Raw genomic sequence first — 17281 nt, 5'->3', positions numbered from 1 at the left:
ACATTAAATACTTAAATATATATGCAATAAAACAATTAAATATAATATAATACGGGTATAAATGTCTTACTTTTATCTTGTGCTGTCATTAAACTCGATGACAGAGTTTGCCGGATTTTACTGAATCTAGTACCTTGTTCTGGCACTGAAGATTCAGACCCAGAGTTTGTTTCCGGCACAGGCGGCACGATCTAAAAATAATTAAATATAAGTCAATTATATCAATCAACATAATCAAGCAAAAATAACTGAAGAATTGTTTCAAAAAGAAAAAACGAACAGGTATCTACAATTTAAAAATACATTCCATTTATTGAACCCGTTAAATGATAAATATGATAAAATCAACATTAAAATATTCATCATAATAATTTGTTGAAGTATACAAAATCTAATAATTAAAGAATATAAATTGAATTCGGTTATGAATTTAAACAATTATGAAGCAGAATTTATGAGCCGGGTTACTGGAAGTATTATATTTTTGTAGTAACATTATTTTAATTTAAATTTTAAAATCAAGATACATATTATACAGATATTGATATATCATGTCATTAAATAAAAGCGATTCTGGTTAAAAATCTATTAAAATTTAAGTAGGTCAAAATTATTATTTTGATAATACTAACAGACTTAAACTTCAATCAACAATATTATTGATAGGAGTAATTAAAACGTGTAAAATATTCCTAAGACTCAAAAGTTTGTAAGAAAAAATTGTAGAATCGATTCACACAGAATTTAAAAATTAATTCATTTCTAAACATAAAAAAATCTCAAATTAACTTTTTCGTATTTTTAATCTGCTGTAAAATACATATCATAATATATATAGATATATATATTGTTATAAAAAGTAAAACTAAATTTCTTTCTAACTTTAAACTTTTTAAAGAGAATAAATGATGTAAAGGTTTACTTTACAACTTTATTCTCAGTTTTCAATTGGTGGATATTTAGTATAATCATAATCATAACGGAACGTGACTGAAATTAATCGAAAATAATTTTGGACATCTGTATTCCATGACAAGAAAAACGCAAACACAAAATGATGTAAATTTAAATATAGCTTGGAAAGATACTTTTTATTTCTTTTAATTTATAGAAATATTCTCCTTTTATTCGTATTTTCATTTTTATCTTCTCACCGACACCTCGATTGCTTGTAATAAATCACGAACAAACGTAAAACCAGGCATTTAGCTCACTGATTTATGAAAATCTGATTTCTTTTTTTTCGTCTTTGCCTATTTTATTTTTATTGACGGAAAATTACTTTTAAACACTTTCTTCGTATATTGGGTTACGTGATCACATTTCTGAAAAATGATTTTCTTATAATTCATCACTGTAATTATTATCTTTATGGTATTCCTAATAGAACCTAGAGAAAATATCTGATAAATATGTTAATAATTTAATAATAATTTTCAAGAGATTATTTTTATATTTTTAATAAAGTAAAAATGCTCATCATTAAGTTAATATTTGACCAGTAAAATAAATGTTTGCTATCACAGTATGATAATGTCATATATGTATTACCAGTTGCGTATGTCTAGAATTGTTTAAACATCAGATTTTCATAACATAATAAACATTTTATATAATTGTAATAATTTTATTAAGATTATGTATATATTGTATATATGTATGGTCATTTATTATAATTAACTACTAATAATAACTCATTACGTTATTATTAGTAGTTAATTATAACCACTATTAAAAAAAGACAATATTGCTATAATTTGAGAATGGAATAAAAATACCTCATGACATTAACTTGGATAAAATAGATAAAACATCTTTAATAACTGTACATTATGTATAAATTTAAGACTATATTTTATTATTACCAAAATATCAGTTAATTTCTATTTTACAAAATGTATAAATATAAATATAAAATTACTACATATATATTCCTTATTAATTTTATGAGGTTGTTTTTTTTTAATAATAAGTGAATATAACGTAATCTATTTTCTATTTTTAAATTACAATTTTATTATGCCACTAAAATATTTAAACCTTCTTAATAAACGTAGCATAAATCAGATAATAAGACATAAAAAACAGAACCATAGTATTTATTTTATTTTGAGAAGCCCTATACTATATGGCTATAATTAGATTAAATGGTATTTTTAATTTAAAATAAAAATGCCATGTAACAAAAAGTATTTTAATTATTTAAGAACGTATTGTTACATTTTGTAATAATAAACAACAATTAAATTAGTTAATACATTTTACAGAGCAATTGTGTATTTTATATTGAACAAGTATTTGTCCATATATTTGATTTAGTCTTTTAATCAAATCTTTCAATCTATCAAATAAATAATTAATAATATTTTAAAATTTTAGAATTTAAACAATGTATTTTAAAATATTTATTCTTTTAAAAAAATATATTATTCACTGATTACGTTAATATGCTGTGAGCTATATCATATTATAATAATAAATGAAAAACATCTATTTTAACAATATTCAAAAAATGTAACTAAGTTCCTATCACATTTAATAATTCAAATTGTATTTTATAATAAGCTATATTATTTAAAACACATTATGTATTATACACAACAAATTGTATCGATTCAAATCTTTCATTCGTCTAACTAATAAAACTCATGGTAAAAATATATACATTTCAAATGCTCTTATTAAAAAAATTTTGTATTGAGGTACTATTACCTTTATTTGTAACTTATTATCTTCAAAAAATTGTTTTTCAAATCTAAATAATGATATATTTTATAGTTTTATTTAAATTAAATAATTATATATTACTTGAAACAAATAGTTTTAGTGAAATTTTTAAAAAGCAGCCAAAACCTGTATTTTCAAACTTGTATGTAAAATGGCACTTTAAATTTTCAAATACTCCTACATCTACGTAAAAATCAGGTATAAAACCCATATAATTAAAATAACATCTGAATTTACCTAACTTTTATTCAATTCATTTTATGTAATCTCCATTACATATGAAATGATCTACCAACTTAAATATTTGATATTTTTTTTAAAAAAATCTTGTGAATAAGTATTACCCAGATTATATTTTAATATTGTTCAACTCAATAATTAAAAATCTTCCTTCGAATAAACTATGAATCTTTTGAAAAATAAACGTAATGCAGTTATTTCATTTTTCAACTTCTTCAGTTATGGTCACAAATCACAATTATTAAAATTAACAAACTTCCTGAAAACTTCTGCTTATGCACATCAATTATTAACTTTTTACCAGTTCTTCTAAATAATGCTTAAGTTCGATACAATTTGACGTGAGGGACTTTTTTCTAACTAAAAATTATGTTTTCATTTCTTTGTTATCTAACATTAAAATCGTACATAGTCAACTACCTACCATCACGACCTACAACACTTAATACAGTATTCTATTTCTGCTGACGTCCCTCAAGGCAGTGACATAGTTCCTTTCTTGCATAATATCTATACTTCAAACCAGCCCACGTTATAACATACAATCCTTTGAACTTACGCAGATAATACTGGTAAACCTACTACCCTTTTATCAACATATATTTTAGATTATTTCATCTCAAGTCTTCAACTGCAACTTCGCCTTGGTATTCTTTCTAGACAGTTTGCAAACTGTAAAACTAAAAATTAAATTCACATTTAAACTGCAATTTTACACTAGTAACAATCTGTAACCAAGATTCTTCACTCAACTGAAGTTGAGTTTCATTGGACACATACTTTTCCTGTTCGTCTCATCTTCACTTCCATGCAAAACTATATTTCTAATTCCAACCAGCTAATCGGTCATTATCGTCTTATATATCTCATTAAACACACTTCTCAGTTTGGCATTAAAATAAATCTATCCTCAGGTTTTTCAGACACAAAAATTATTAAATAGTTTCCCGTGTGTTTTTCTGTTGTATACAGTATTGTATACGTTTTGTATTTTCAGAAATAATTCTCAATAAAAGTGATCGTTCAAATGTCTAAAGGTTTTCCTCATTTTTTCTTATTCGAATAATGTATTTAATAATTATCTTCTATTTGTTAGCGTTACCTAAATTAAACTGAATACATTTAAAAACTATTTGTTATATTATAACAGTATACAATCTAAAATAATAGTGTAAACGAACTGTAAGGCAATTTAAAAATAAATATTTACAAATATTGATTTTCTAACTTGATAATTTTTATCTTTTCTGAATTTCTGAAAACTTTATTTAAGAACAAAAATCAACTTTTGATCAATATTTTGAGACGGTATGATTGAGTTTGCATAGTGTTTGAAAAATATATGCATGGATAAAAAATTATTTTAAACGTACATTCTTGAATATACTTATGATTTGAATATCGGTTATATTTTATATGTAGTATGTTCATACCTATATATACAGTAAACAAAACATATCTATAGAAATACATTTATATTTGTATTGAATACGGATAAAACATTAAACTAAAAAAAGTGAATCGACAAATTTAAAATAGATCGTCTGCAAAGAAATAGTCACATCAAAAATAAAATACGATAAAAGCACGGCGTGAAGTACTTTTCATAAACTCAATTTTCCAGGAAGGAATAAACAAGATTTAGTTAGTAGAAAAGAAAAAACTCATATTTTATACTTGGGCACCCATTAAACGTTGTAATTTTGTTATATCATAAAAAAAATTACGAGTATAAGGAGAACCGCAGTTCAAAACAGCATTAATTCAGCAGGGCCTTCTATAAAGTATACGAGTATAGCGTGTACGTTGTTATTATTTCCGAGTGATGGGGTCTAATTATGTTTGAATTTTTTACACGAACTTTTTTACCATCCACCCCACTCCACTCCCATCCAACCGTATTATCTATCATATTTTGTTGCCAATAACATGGCTTGTAAAAAACTGACATCAATTTACGTTCACCCGCCGCGCGCCGTTTGGTTAAATTTGATATTAATGAACATCATTTATGGAATAAATGTATATAATATACGAATTCGTCTAAAAATAAAAATATACTGTACTAAGATCACTTATAATGAAAAAAATATATCTCTGTAGTGGATATGCATGATAAATAGTTGTAATCACATAATTTAACATATCGACTCAAAACTAATTGACATTTTTTGCAAATTGGCTTTTTTAACATTTAAAAATCAACATGGCAAAAATAAATGCTTTCTAGACTTGAAGTTATTAAAATTACTTAATTAACAAAATTTAATCGCTTCTATACAAAAATCATATTATGAATAAAAAATTGTTCCGTGATGGATCATCCATTATTCCGTAGTTTATGAAAAACTTAATTTTAATTGTAAATTTAAATAATTTAGATTAAGGTACATGTGTGTAAAAAAAATGAATTTTCAATTTTATCATTATTAAATAAAATTAACAACAAATAAGTAAATGTTTATAATTTATTTATTTCAGAACTATTAAGTAATGCAATTATTAACAAAAAAAGTTATAATATTTTATTTAATCTAATTATTGGCATATGTATACTAATATTTTTATATTGCATGACTATGTTACGCAGTGTTAAAAATATTATACAATTTAATATAATTTCAGAATAATATATTTCTATTAAATACAAATTAGTAAAAAATGATAATATTAAAACGATTATATCGATTAAGAAACATAGCCTATTTTTTTATTCTAAATAAAACAAATTATTTATTCGTATTACATTAGTGTATATTTGCTTTCTAATAAAAACATTTCGGTTAGTAAAAATATTTCAAACGATCTACATCACACGTTATATATATCGAAATCTTTATCTATATTATTAATTGTATAGTATATAGACTGTATGTTGTCCTAAACTATTCTAGTGGAATAAGAAGAGCTATAGATTTTACAATGATGCGTTATTTTTTTTGTAAAACCATAAAAAAAAGTGTAATTCAGCGCATTATTTATAAACCACAAATTAAAACTCGTGTTATTTACTTCAAACCAATCATATTTTAAACTCTAATCCATTGTTTTGGATAAAACTTCGAAAATGAAAAAATATAGTTAAAAATGTGAGCTGGTTTTATTTTTAATACATTTATTTAAATATAATTACATCTCAATGCAGTTCTACATATCTATTAAAATAAAAATCAGTCAATATCCTCTTTTTTTTAAAAATTGTTAATATTATACTAATATAAGTAGTATTTATATAACCAAAAAATGTTATCGAAAACATTTATCATTCAAAATAAACAGTAGTAGTTAAACATTTAGATATTAATATTCCATTTTCAAGAATACCGAAAAAAAATGTATTTTTTGCTACCAGAAATATACCAAAATACAAAAACAACTAAAAAATTTTTTGGTTAAAATAAAATAGATATAGAAAAAATAATATAAAATGATATAGAAGATCCACATTAATATAATTGGTCTAACTAGTTTATTTTACTTATAAATATCACTGCGCCAGTAGGGTGGTAGATATTATTAATTCCTAATTTTTTTTAAAATTTTTAGTCGGGAACCTTTTTTTTCCACTTCATAATTGACAGAAAAAAATTGTGCATTTTTATTTCCGATACTTTTAAATAATTTCTTTAGCAGATAGAAAACTTATGAGAAACTTGTATTCAATTTTCAGGATTTTTGTCTAGGAAAAAAATATTATAACCATAAATCTAAAAAAAAAAAATATTACCTACCCATTATTTTTAAAAGTACATACTATACAATTTTCACTTTTTACAACACAAAATACAAACTAGTTACAATTTCTTATCAGAAATCACCATCAATATTCTGCAATCAAGACTTCGATACACGAAAAAATTCAATCATTGTAAAATCAATAGCTTCACTTAGAATCTAAAATTTCAAATATAAATAAATACCTATATAAAATATATAATAAATTCAAACAAAATAAACAATCACAAATATTTTCCTTCACTAGTAATTATAAAACAATAACACAAAATAAAAAAATAACAGTTACATTTTGTATTTTCATATTTATTCAACTCTTTTGACATTTAAATAATGTTTATAACATTTTTTTATGGTTGTATCCAGTACATAATGCAGAAAAAAAACTTAGAATATTTTATAAAATCATTGAAGTTTTAGAAGTTTTAAATTTTAACACATATATTATACTTCTATAGATATTTAGCTTTAAAAAAAAACTAATAAATGGATTCGTTTTGAAACTTTTAAATATTAAATAAATACCCCCTGAAAGCCAAAACTTACCTTGAATGGATTAAAATTAGAAAATGTTTAAAGTAACCATAATTTATTCTCTTTATATTCACTACTTTAGAAAGGTCAAATAACACTTTTTATAAAAGAATACATCTCAATGTACTTAAAAAGTCATTCAATGACGAACACAATGACCATCTTGTTCGTTTGGGTATGGGGCGTGTTTTCTTTTATTGCATCGAGACATTCGTTTATTTTTTGCGGGTCAACACAAATAAGAATAATAAAAGAGCAATGAGCTGAACCTTTTAATATTAGACCAATCGTTTTGGATCTTTTGAAAAATACTAAACATAAAAATCAAATACAGAGTTGCGGGATCAAAATTCCTAATATCGCCAAAAAAATATTCAACAAACAATTTAAAACTGAATATACTCATACTTATAAAAGAATGATAATTTTACATATTTTGTATTATTACTATAAAAATATCTGCATGTTTTTATTAGTATTTAGCCTAAATGTATTGACTATACAAAGTACGTAATAATATAATTATTATTACAAACATTTTCGATATGAAAGTATACATTTTTTTTTTTTTATAATAGATCGAAATGTTTAAAATATAACAATTAACTTTAATATTAATATAAAATATTCTCCACCTTAACAAAATTAATAATATCTTACGATAAAATATAATAATAAATATTGATCAAACCTATTGTAAACCGCATTTTGGGTGAACTTATTTGATTGTAAGCGTGTTTAGCTGAGAAATAAGTTGATAACTTCTAATAGTCATGAAATCTCAAATAGATATGCACGCATTTTAGTATAACATTATCTACTTTATTTAATAATACTATTATATCCTTAACCATGACCTAATAATCCAGAATTATATTTTGTGATAGGTATACAATATGATACAAACGAAAAGAAAGTCTAACAATTTATTTTCATTTCTTTTATAAGTATAATATATTAAAACTAAAACATTAAAGAAACTATGAATCGGTAAAACGTTTAATTAAAACAATAACTGTTAAGCAAATTTTAGCGTTCGTTATGAACACTCGTAATTTATTTCATAATAGTGAAATTATTTTTAATTATACTAATTGATGATTACAATTTCAAATAATAACTATAGAAGAAGGTAATATAATGGTCCACAAGCTGTAAATTCGCAATAAATTATATAATTATTTTGAATAACCATATTATGATCTCAAAAATCTTAAAGGCAAACTACCAATTAGGTATACATCCTATATCAAATACTGTTAATGAAAAAGTCATAACCAAGGGATGAGAAATCACTTCATGGTAAATTGGTAAGTATGTTTGATTAAATGTTAATAATTGTATCATTTCTTCGTATTGTTATAGTTAAATGAATTCTATCTTTTGTGTGTTATTTGTCACGAAGTATTGTAATATAAATATATATATATATTATTATCTAATACTACTTAATATTTTTCACATGTGATTCAATAGCTGAAAATCAATTGAATTTTAAATAGAACAATTTATATTTGATTTAAAGCAGTGCTTCTCAAACTGGGGGCCGTGGCTATGTATAATTGGTGGAACGTGAAATAAATAATATATACCTAACCTACTCCTAGTATGCCATAAAATAATTAATAATTTTGATTAGGCCCCCTTGATAGTTTCACATTAAATTTAGGGGGCCCGTGACAAAACATTTTGAGAAGCATTGATTTAAAGAACTCAAAGGGCATAAATATTATAAATATTCTACAAATCATCTCTATAAACTTATCAAAAAGGAATTCATTTTTCTCATTTTCCAGCATTATCTTATAAATAAATAGGAAAATACAACGGTAACACGTACAAATTTGATAAAACGCAATGTTTATTATAATACTTTATTAATTATCTCTATGGTTTAATCAACAATATTAAAATACTGTAAGCGCTTAATATAATTTCATACGTAGAAAACCATCGATTTTGATTAATAAACACAGTGTAAGACAAAATTAAATTGTACCTACGTATCAAAATAAAAAATAAACTGAATAAAAATTATTAATTTTGTTTTCATACTATAAAACAATCTATTAAAGCAGATAAATAATATTTATTGACATCAGAAATGTTTCCTAATTTAATACATACGCAAAACCTAATAGTAGTAATATGTAGGTACCTAGTAAAATATAATATATAAAATAAGAAAATTTAAAATTTACTTTAAATTACAGTAACAGTAAACCTGTTACCGTGGCAAGTTTGAGACTCAAATTAGTAGCTATATTCAATTAATAGATTATACTTACTGATTAATTTCTATAACCACAACTAAATATACCTACATGGATACATATTATGTTATGTAAGATATTCAAGGAAATAAAATAGTGTAATGTTATAAATTTAGTTTTCAAATTAATAAGATCAAATCTTGAGTAAAAAATTAAAAAATTAATCGAAAAATCATTAGGGTGAAGAAAAAATTGAATTATTTTATACGTGCTAACCTTGTGCTGGTAATCAATTCGTGTGAATCTGCACATGCTATTCAACATTTACGCCAGTTGAATAATTAATGATTATGGTAATAATATTCAGAATAACAAGTTTTCGGTACTATTTACACTGATATAGTATAGCATTAAATTTTAAATTATATAATATAATAATAACTATAATATACAACAATAGGATATTCTACAGAAAATATAACTTAATATTTATAATGACTTACCATTAATATCAAAATAAATGTATCCACATAATCTATTCTGTGATAAAAGCTAACTACCTAATCGTTATATTTCTGACTGTTAACCTTTTATAGACATTTTATCTGAAATTGTATTATAGTCTGTTTTGTATATATTTTTAAAAAATCTATTGGGAAAATAAGTAATTTGTAATTATTTACACAAGAAAATGATCATAATTTTTATAATACTGTTAAAATAAAATACTTAATTATTCGTGAATTTATATTTTTCAAAAGTAATTTTTTTTATAAAATAGTACTGTTATAAAGTGTTTAAATGAAGTACAATATAGATACCAAATTATTTTATTAAAATTAATAAAAAAAATTATTAGATATCATTGATATCATGTAAATCGTATGATATATACGTATATTAATTTATATAATATTATATACATGTATTTTTATCTGCAGAAAAAATGTCATGAATTTGGGACACTTATGTCTTTCATGTTTCATCTCATTAATTTTTTCCTATATCCAATTAAACCATTATAGTCCACAATAATTTAATACCATTACGTATCTAGTATAATAATATATATATGATATATTAGACTCAATAATAGGTAATATAAATATAATATAAATCAACCATAATGTACAATAATTTGATACTATAGCCAATATGTATATTATATCTTACTATCTTACTAAGGTCTTACTAAGATTTTTTGAAAATACAATATATTAATATTAAACGTAAGTACAAATGCATAAAAAATAAGCTCTACATATGTGTATACACACTATACAAGCGTTACTGTTCCTAAAGGTCCTATTCTAAGAACCTGTAAATGCAAATTAAGATTTCTAATACCCTAATGTGTCCTACCAATTATCTTTATTAGTTGTCCGCCGCGTAATTCTGTAGATTTTGTCTAGCCAATAGTGATATAGTGGTTTGTTCAAGACCCATTTCGCCATAATTGTGTTACAATGCATAGCATTTCAATTATAGCAATCTTACATAACTGATAACTGACAAATCTAAATAGTAGACACCTCCAAAAATAGCATATAAATAAACATTTTTTTGAGATAATACTACAAACTGAAGCCTCTGATAGTACACACAATTTCAGCGACCAGGAGTGTCCGTTATTTAGAGGTTTTACTTTATATGCATTTGCGGATGACTACTCAAAAACGATTAGTTATATTAGATTAACTTATAAATCAAAATTTGTGGACGGAATTTCATTAAGTTACTTACGCAATGGTTGTATGAGAAAACCGTCGTGAATTGGACAGCAACGAGTGGGACTCGGAAAAACCATACAACGAAGATGGTCACTAATCAACCGTTTTCGCGTCACCATTCGTGTGTGTATCAAATATAGTGCTGTGCAGTGGTGAAACGAATCTTAATCACATTTGGCCCGATGACTCCGATTTTCCGAATCTCAAGAGAAGGACACACGCAGTCATAGGTTTTTTCTTTAGAGTAGGTTAGGAAATTTTATGGAAGCTTTGATAAAAATATAATCATGTATCGTGCTGCATGACAATTTGTAATAACTATTTCATAATATAAATATCAAGGAATATCATAGATTATCGTTGGCTCATTTCTAAGTACAGTGACACATACTATGTGTGTAGTGTGTACTATTTTTTAATAAAACAAAAATGCACAAGTTAAGTGCCCGATTTAAGTTAAAAAATATGAGCATCTTAAACGACGTAATAAACAAAATAAAATATTAATTAAACTATTTATTTAATCTGACACATTTATATCAACGCCGCACAGTGATCTTGCTTCTAAATACTACTAATTTTCAACCACATCGTAAATTAATTCTGTTTTTTTATGCAATTTGAATTATGAATGTACTATGTTAAATTAATTTGAAAAAGTTTTGTAATTAATTAGTTTTTGAACTACTTATATATTTGACAAATAATTCACAAGATAATAATAATATATGGATTCATTTAATTTAATTTAGTTTTATATTCCAGCGTTTTATTTTTAATTATATAAATATAATTTCCAATTAATAATATGTATATCTATATTTATTATTTTAAGCAATTATTATCTTATTATATACATACTACATATTTAATATTTAAATTTAAAAAAATAAATCCAAATGCATGAACTTAATCGATAAATTAACGCTAAAATAATATTGTGTTATACATCATAATATGGTTAATTTTTGGATTCGCTAGCAATACCATCTGCATAATATTAAATAGATATAATGCAAAAAACAATACATACTACGATAATTATTTTACATAATAACTTATTAATTATTTTAAATACGACACGTCTTTGTATAACCTATATTACATTAAATCTTTGGTCCCAATGCGTATAATTTTAGACAAAACTACACTGTATTATTATAATAATAAATTGAGCCCATCGATTATTAAATTTTTCAAAGAATAATATTATGTCGGTCATTCGTATTTTATATTTGTAATCTAACAGGTTTATTGTTATAGGAAATGTATTACATGTATAACCATTGGAAATTGTCCATGGTAAAAATGATTCAATAATCTAACTGTTGTTTGACTTTATGACACGTTCATAGGAAAAATAATATAAGTTTACCCAATGTTTTAAATGAGATTTTTAAACCGATTTGAATGGGAAAAACTAAAAAGGCGACCGCTATAGACTTATAACTATAACAAGTGATATGTATATTTTAATAAAGTGTCGTGGCAGTTGTTCAGTCACGACGTTATCGCGTTCCAAGATTGATTATAGGGTTAAGTGTTTTCAACTGAAAACAGATACCATCTTTATAGCGGTGTCCGTGTTGTAACAGCTGACATGTTTATGATCCGATACCATAAAAGTACAAATATGGTATGTGCCATAAATTATCACTATGACATTATATAATAGTCTTATGAAAAGTTTTGTGCATTTGAGCTAGATGAAAATTAGCTACCAATAGCCATTCGAACACAAGTGTGTATGAGTACGACCTATCTGATCGTTTTTCAATGATTTTTCGTTAGTTTGAGTTAGGTTAGATGCGTGTCACGAAAATATAAAACAAACAATGGTACCGACCGTGTATTATAATATTATTACGCGTACATTGTATATTATGTTTAGGCTGGTCAAGTCATTGTGACGTTGTGCTATAAATTATTATGGTATACACGACAGCGATTTACACTTAAACATCAGATCACATTTTACTTTTACAGGGCAAACTTCAAAATCGCACCGAAACTCTCGGCCAAACTTTTAATAATTAAGCCCGTACAGTTGCGTAATCAAAAGGTCAGTCGAAACGAATCCGTTGCACAATAGATACTATTGGAGCTAATACAAACTTTATAGCTTCTATAAGGAAAACGTGATTTTCATTGGATTTTCAGTTGAACACCTATCGAACCCAACGAATACTGACGTTTTTATGACTAATTTTATATGCGTTGGATACGCACTTGCAAACGCGACAAAAACGGCGGCGGCGATAACAACAGTGTGTCGTGTGCGTCGATATTCGTTTGATTACGTGTCAGTAGATACGAATGGTATACGATAATAATAACATGTTATTGGAGTTAGTGAAGTGGACGCTAAAGCGGAATAGGCAAAACAGGACGACGACAACGACAATGATGACAACATGACGACGAGTTAGGTTCTTTGGTCGTCAGATAATAATATTGCGGAGAGCGCAACTGGTAGGCGAATAACTCTGCCGCCCGTTCGTACACTACGGCGCGTTACGCTAGCGATCGGGTGGAAAGGGCGGGCGACCGGGAAAAACGGATACCGAAGCTGCCGGGGTAACGGCGTCGGCAGCAGCGACAGCACCAGCACCAGCACCACCACCAGCAGCAGCAGCAGCAGCAGCAGCAACGTGAGCGCCGGCAGTGGGTGACGGTGCGGAGGAAACGCAGTGGACGAGGTGGACGCGCGAGGTGGACACGTGAGGTGGACGAGGTGGTTGCCCAGAGGTATAGAGAGCGCGTTATCCAGGGTTGTTGTGAACGTATTGATTATGGCGTGGCGCGCGCGATGCACACGCCGCCGTCAGCGGCGCGGCGGCGGCAACGACGACGACGACGACGATGACGACGACGACGACTACAACTACTATTACACCGCGGCCGCGGTACGGGCCGTTCCCGGGACCATCTGCCTCGCCGCCGTCCCACGCGTCCCGTTGCCGCTCACACGCGGACCACCGCCCGGGCAACCACCTCTGTCTGTGTGCGTATTATTATTATTATTATTATTATTATTATTATTATTACACGCACACCGCGCGCGCGGTCGCCGTCGTCGGTTTTCGTGATCGTTCCCCGCGCGTAACAGGTAAAAGCTGTGCGCTCCGACGTTGCCGCGGAACACGCGCGCGTCCCGTGCGCAATATATAATATAATTATTATGATAACGCACCGTGTACAAATAATAATAATAATAATATTATATAAATGCGCATACTATAATAGTACGCTCGAGCACTATAATATTATAGTGTACGACGTGGTCGCCTAAAGTGCACCGGCAACAGACTATAACCGCCGCCGCTCGACCACCGCAATAGCGCCTACACCTCTTACTGCGTCTTCCCAATATTATTATACGTCTATTTCATGTATCGTTCAGCATATTATATTACGATTATGTGATATTGTCGTTACGCGGTTCGCCCGCTACACAGGTACAACACGTACATAATGTATAATAAACGTTCGAGCAAATAGATTATTATTATAATAATGTGCGCGTTACATACGCGTTTAAATTTTGTTAGGTTTCGATTCCCTAAGAACGCGGTCAACACTTTTTTGCTCGAAAAATAAAAACACGGCAATATGATGTGCCGTTGTCAAAAACGCTTCGAAGATCACTGCTCGAGAACACAAGAAACACAACAAGTTGTACCGAAATTGGTCTATATTAGTAGGTATAGGTAATTTGGTACCCATACTACTTCCCCCCCCCCGAAATAAGCTTGTATATTTTTTATTTATTAGTGTAGAATCATATATCGTTTTTTTTAAATAAGATTATTATTATTATATTTATTGTAATAAATAATAGTTATTGTTTAAAAGAATATTATATACTAGTTTAATAAGTAGGTAATATATACTACGCATGCAACAAGTATATAATACTAAAAAATTGTACAACTAACTTTGATGTAATTTGTGTCCATAGATTTTGCAACGAATTGGGTTCGGATTAAGTAAACAACTTTTAAAAAACTTCAAAACTTCGAATCAAATAAATTGGAATAAAATGCAACCTGTATTAATATTATATGATATTTTATTTTAATTAATCAACGCCAAACGGCAATTACAAATATTGATATTACTAGAACGATGTGACAAGTAAATATTGAAGTTAAGTGGTTTGTCCACCACACAAGCACACTACGTACATAATTATTATAAGTGCAATCACATATATTATTATTATTATAATAGATATTATGATTATATGCACATTACGTCTATGTTTATATCTCCGTACATTTCGATTCCATAAAAATGCATTCGCCATTTTTTTGCTCGAAAATTATAAATCTTAATAATAAATACCGTTAGACAACACTAACCAAGAGCATAAGAACAGCAATAATTTGTACCAAAATTATAGCGGCTAATATATTTTAATAAATTGGATTAGCCAAGTACAAAAATATCTTATAACGTTTTGAATTTTTTTTCACTTAATAATTTATACTCAATCAAATGTATGATATTTTTTACATATTTTTATTATTACATACTATGTATTATTTACATCAATTATTATTAAATACATAAACATATGCTTACTAAACAATTACAAATATAGATAAAATATAAAACGATAAACTTAATTATGCATATCACAATTGCAATTAAATAGTTTTATCAAATAGATCGATTTTAAAATACTACCATTCTAATGTATATCACAAAAGAAAAAAATTAGTAAACTGTTAATTGAGATCAGCTACTCTAGTGTTGTCTCGGAGAGAAAAAAATGTTTTTCGTACTAAAATAATTGTGAAATAATTTACAATTAACCTCATTCATTTTACAATACATGAGTGGTTTTTTTTTACTTTTAAAATAAAAATAAGCAATTTATCTCCAATTCTCTATCATAAATATAGTAGCAAACCCCAAAACGACATTCCCATGGGACTGATTTTCAACAAAGGAAAGTCAACTACTAACTCCTAATATCGGTATCTTATTGACTATTCTATTCTATTTTTATAATTTTCACAAATTTACCTATTTTGCAATAACAATAATAGCCATTTTAATTATTATTTTAATAATATTTCATATCTCAACACTAGCTTTAGCTCTATAGACAATAAAGGTTTTTGATGTATGATAGTCATAATATTATATTGTCTATTGTTTAAAGGTTTGATGATAAAAAAAGCAAACAATATATTATGGATTACTACCTTTGTTCGTTTTAATGAAAAAACATTTGCAGACGAATTGTGTTAGTTTTTGCATTTATTTTTAAATTAAAGTACGTCTAAAAAGAAGTTGGTGTTTTAATTTTAGTTAGTATACATCTATCATAATCACAGCATTCATTATTTGTAGGTATATCATAATGCATAATACACTGCCATCAATAATAATTACATGTAGTTATAAGTTTTTGATCATTCTCTGCATATACGTAATGAGCTAAAGAATCATTTTTATATTTAAGTATAATAAAACTATTAAACTTGAAAAAAAAATATAAAAACCTAAGCTCAAACAATAATCTTTATTAATCGTTTTAATAATCAAGTATTAAATAGTAGGTACATCTGAATACAAGATTTATATAATATTATATTTCCCACTGTTTTATAAGACCCGCAAAATATACACGTTAATTAATGAATCTATTAATAATTTAAGCGATTGTTTTAAAATAGATTAACCAATGTTATAAATCATACCAATAAAAAGTGATATTGTAACTGAAGACGTCGAAAAAGCTTGTGAATTATTTCCACCTTCGTATAAAGCTTCATTGGTAACTAATAACGATGCTATATTATATCAAATAAATATACTTCGTCATAAAACGAAACATGAAAATACATTGGAGAAGGTTTTGAATATTTCTGAATCGTTAAAAACTCTTGTTCCTTTAAAAAATTTCCTTTATCGATTAACTTTTACAGCTCCTGTATAATTTTCAAACATTTTTACCCAGTGATAACTTTTTTATCCGTATTTATCGAAAAAAAATTAAACAAAATTAAAAATTTTAAATTTATAAAAATACTTCAAAAAGATCCAAAATGCAATGTACATTTTTTTCATCAAAAAATAATTTGGACA

The 17281-nt window shown here is 26.5% G+C and overlaps 1 protein-coding gene across 2 annotated transcripts in view; it reads right to left on the bottom strand.

Moving 5' to 3' along the window:
- The window catches only part of LOC113553652 (regulating synaptic membrane exocytosis protein 1), a 186865-nt gene that overhangs the window by 126530 nt on the left and 43054 nt on the right, over nucleotides 1–17281 (bottom strand). For both annotated transcript variants that reach the window (XM_026957101.1, XM_026957100.1), the window contains exon 3: nucleotides 71–191. In XM_026957101.1, coding sequence (XP_026812902.1) covers nucleotides 71–191 — 121 coding nt within the window. The remainder of the gene's footprint in view (nucleotides 1–70; nucleotides 192–17281) is intronic.

This window comes from Rhopalosiphum maidis, chromosome 2 (assembly GCF_003676215.2).
Source record: "Rhopalosiphum maidis isolate BTI-1 chromosome 2, ASM367621v3, whole genome shotgun sequence".
NCBI lineage: Eukaryota > Metazoa > Arthropoda > Insecta > Hemiptera > Aphididae > Rhopalosiphum > Rhopalosiphum maidis.
Note: the sequence above shows the minus strand (reverse complement) of the source record. Positions and strands in the feature narration are given on the sequence as shown.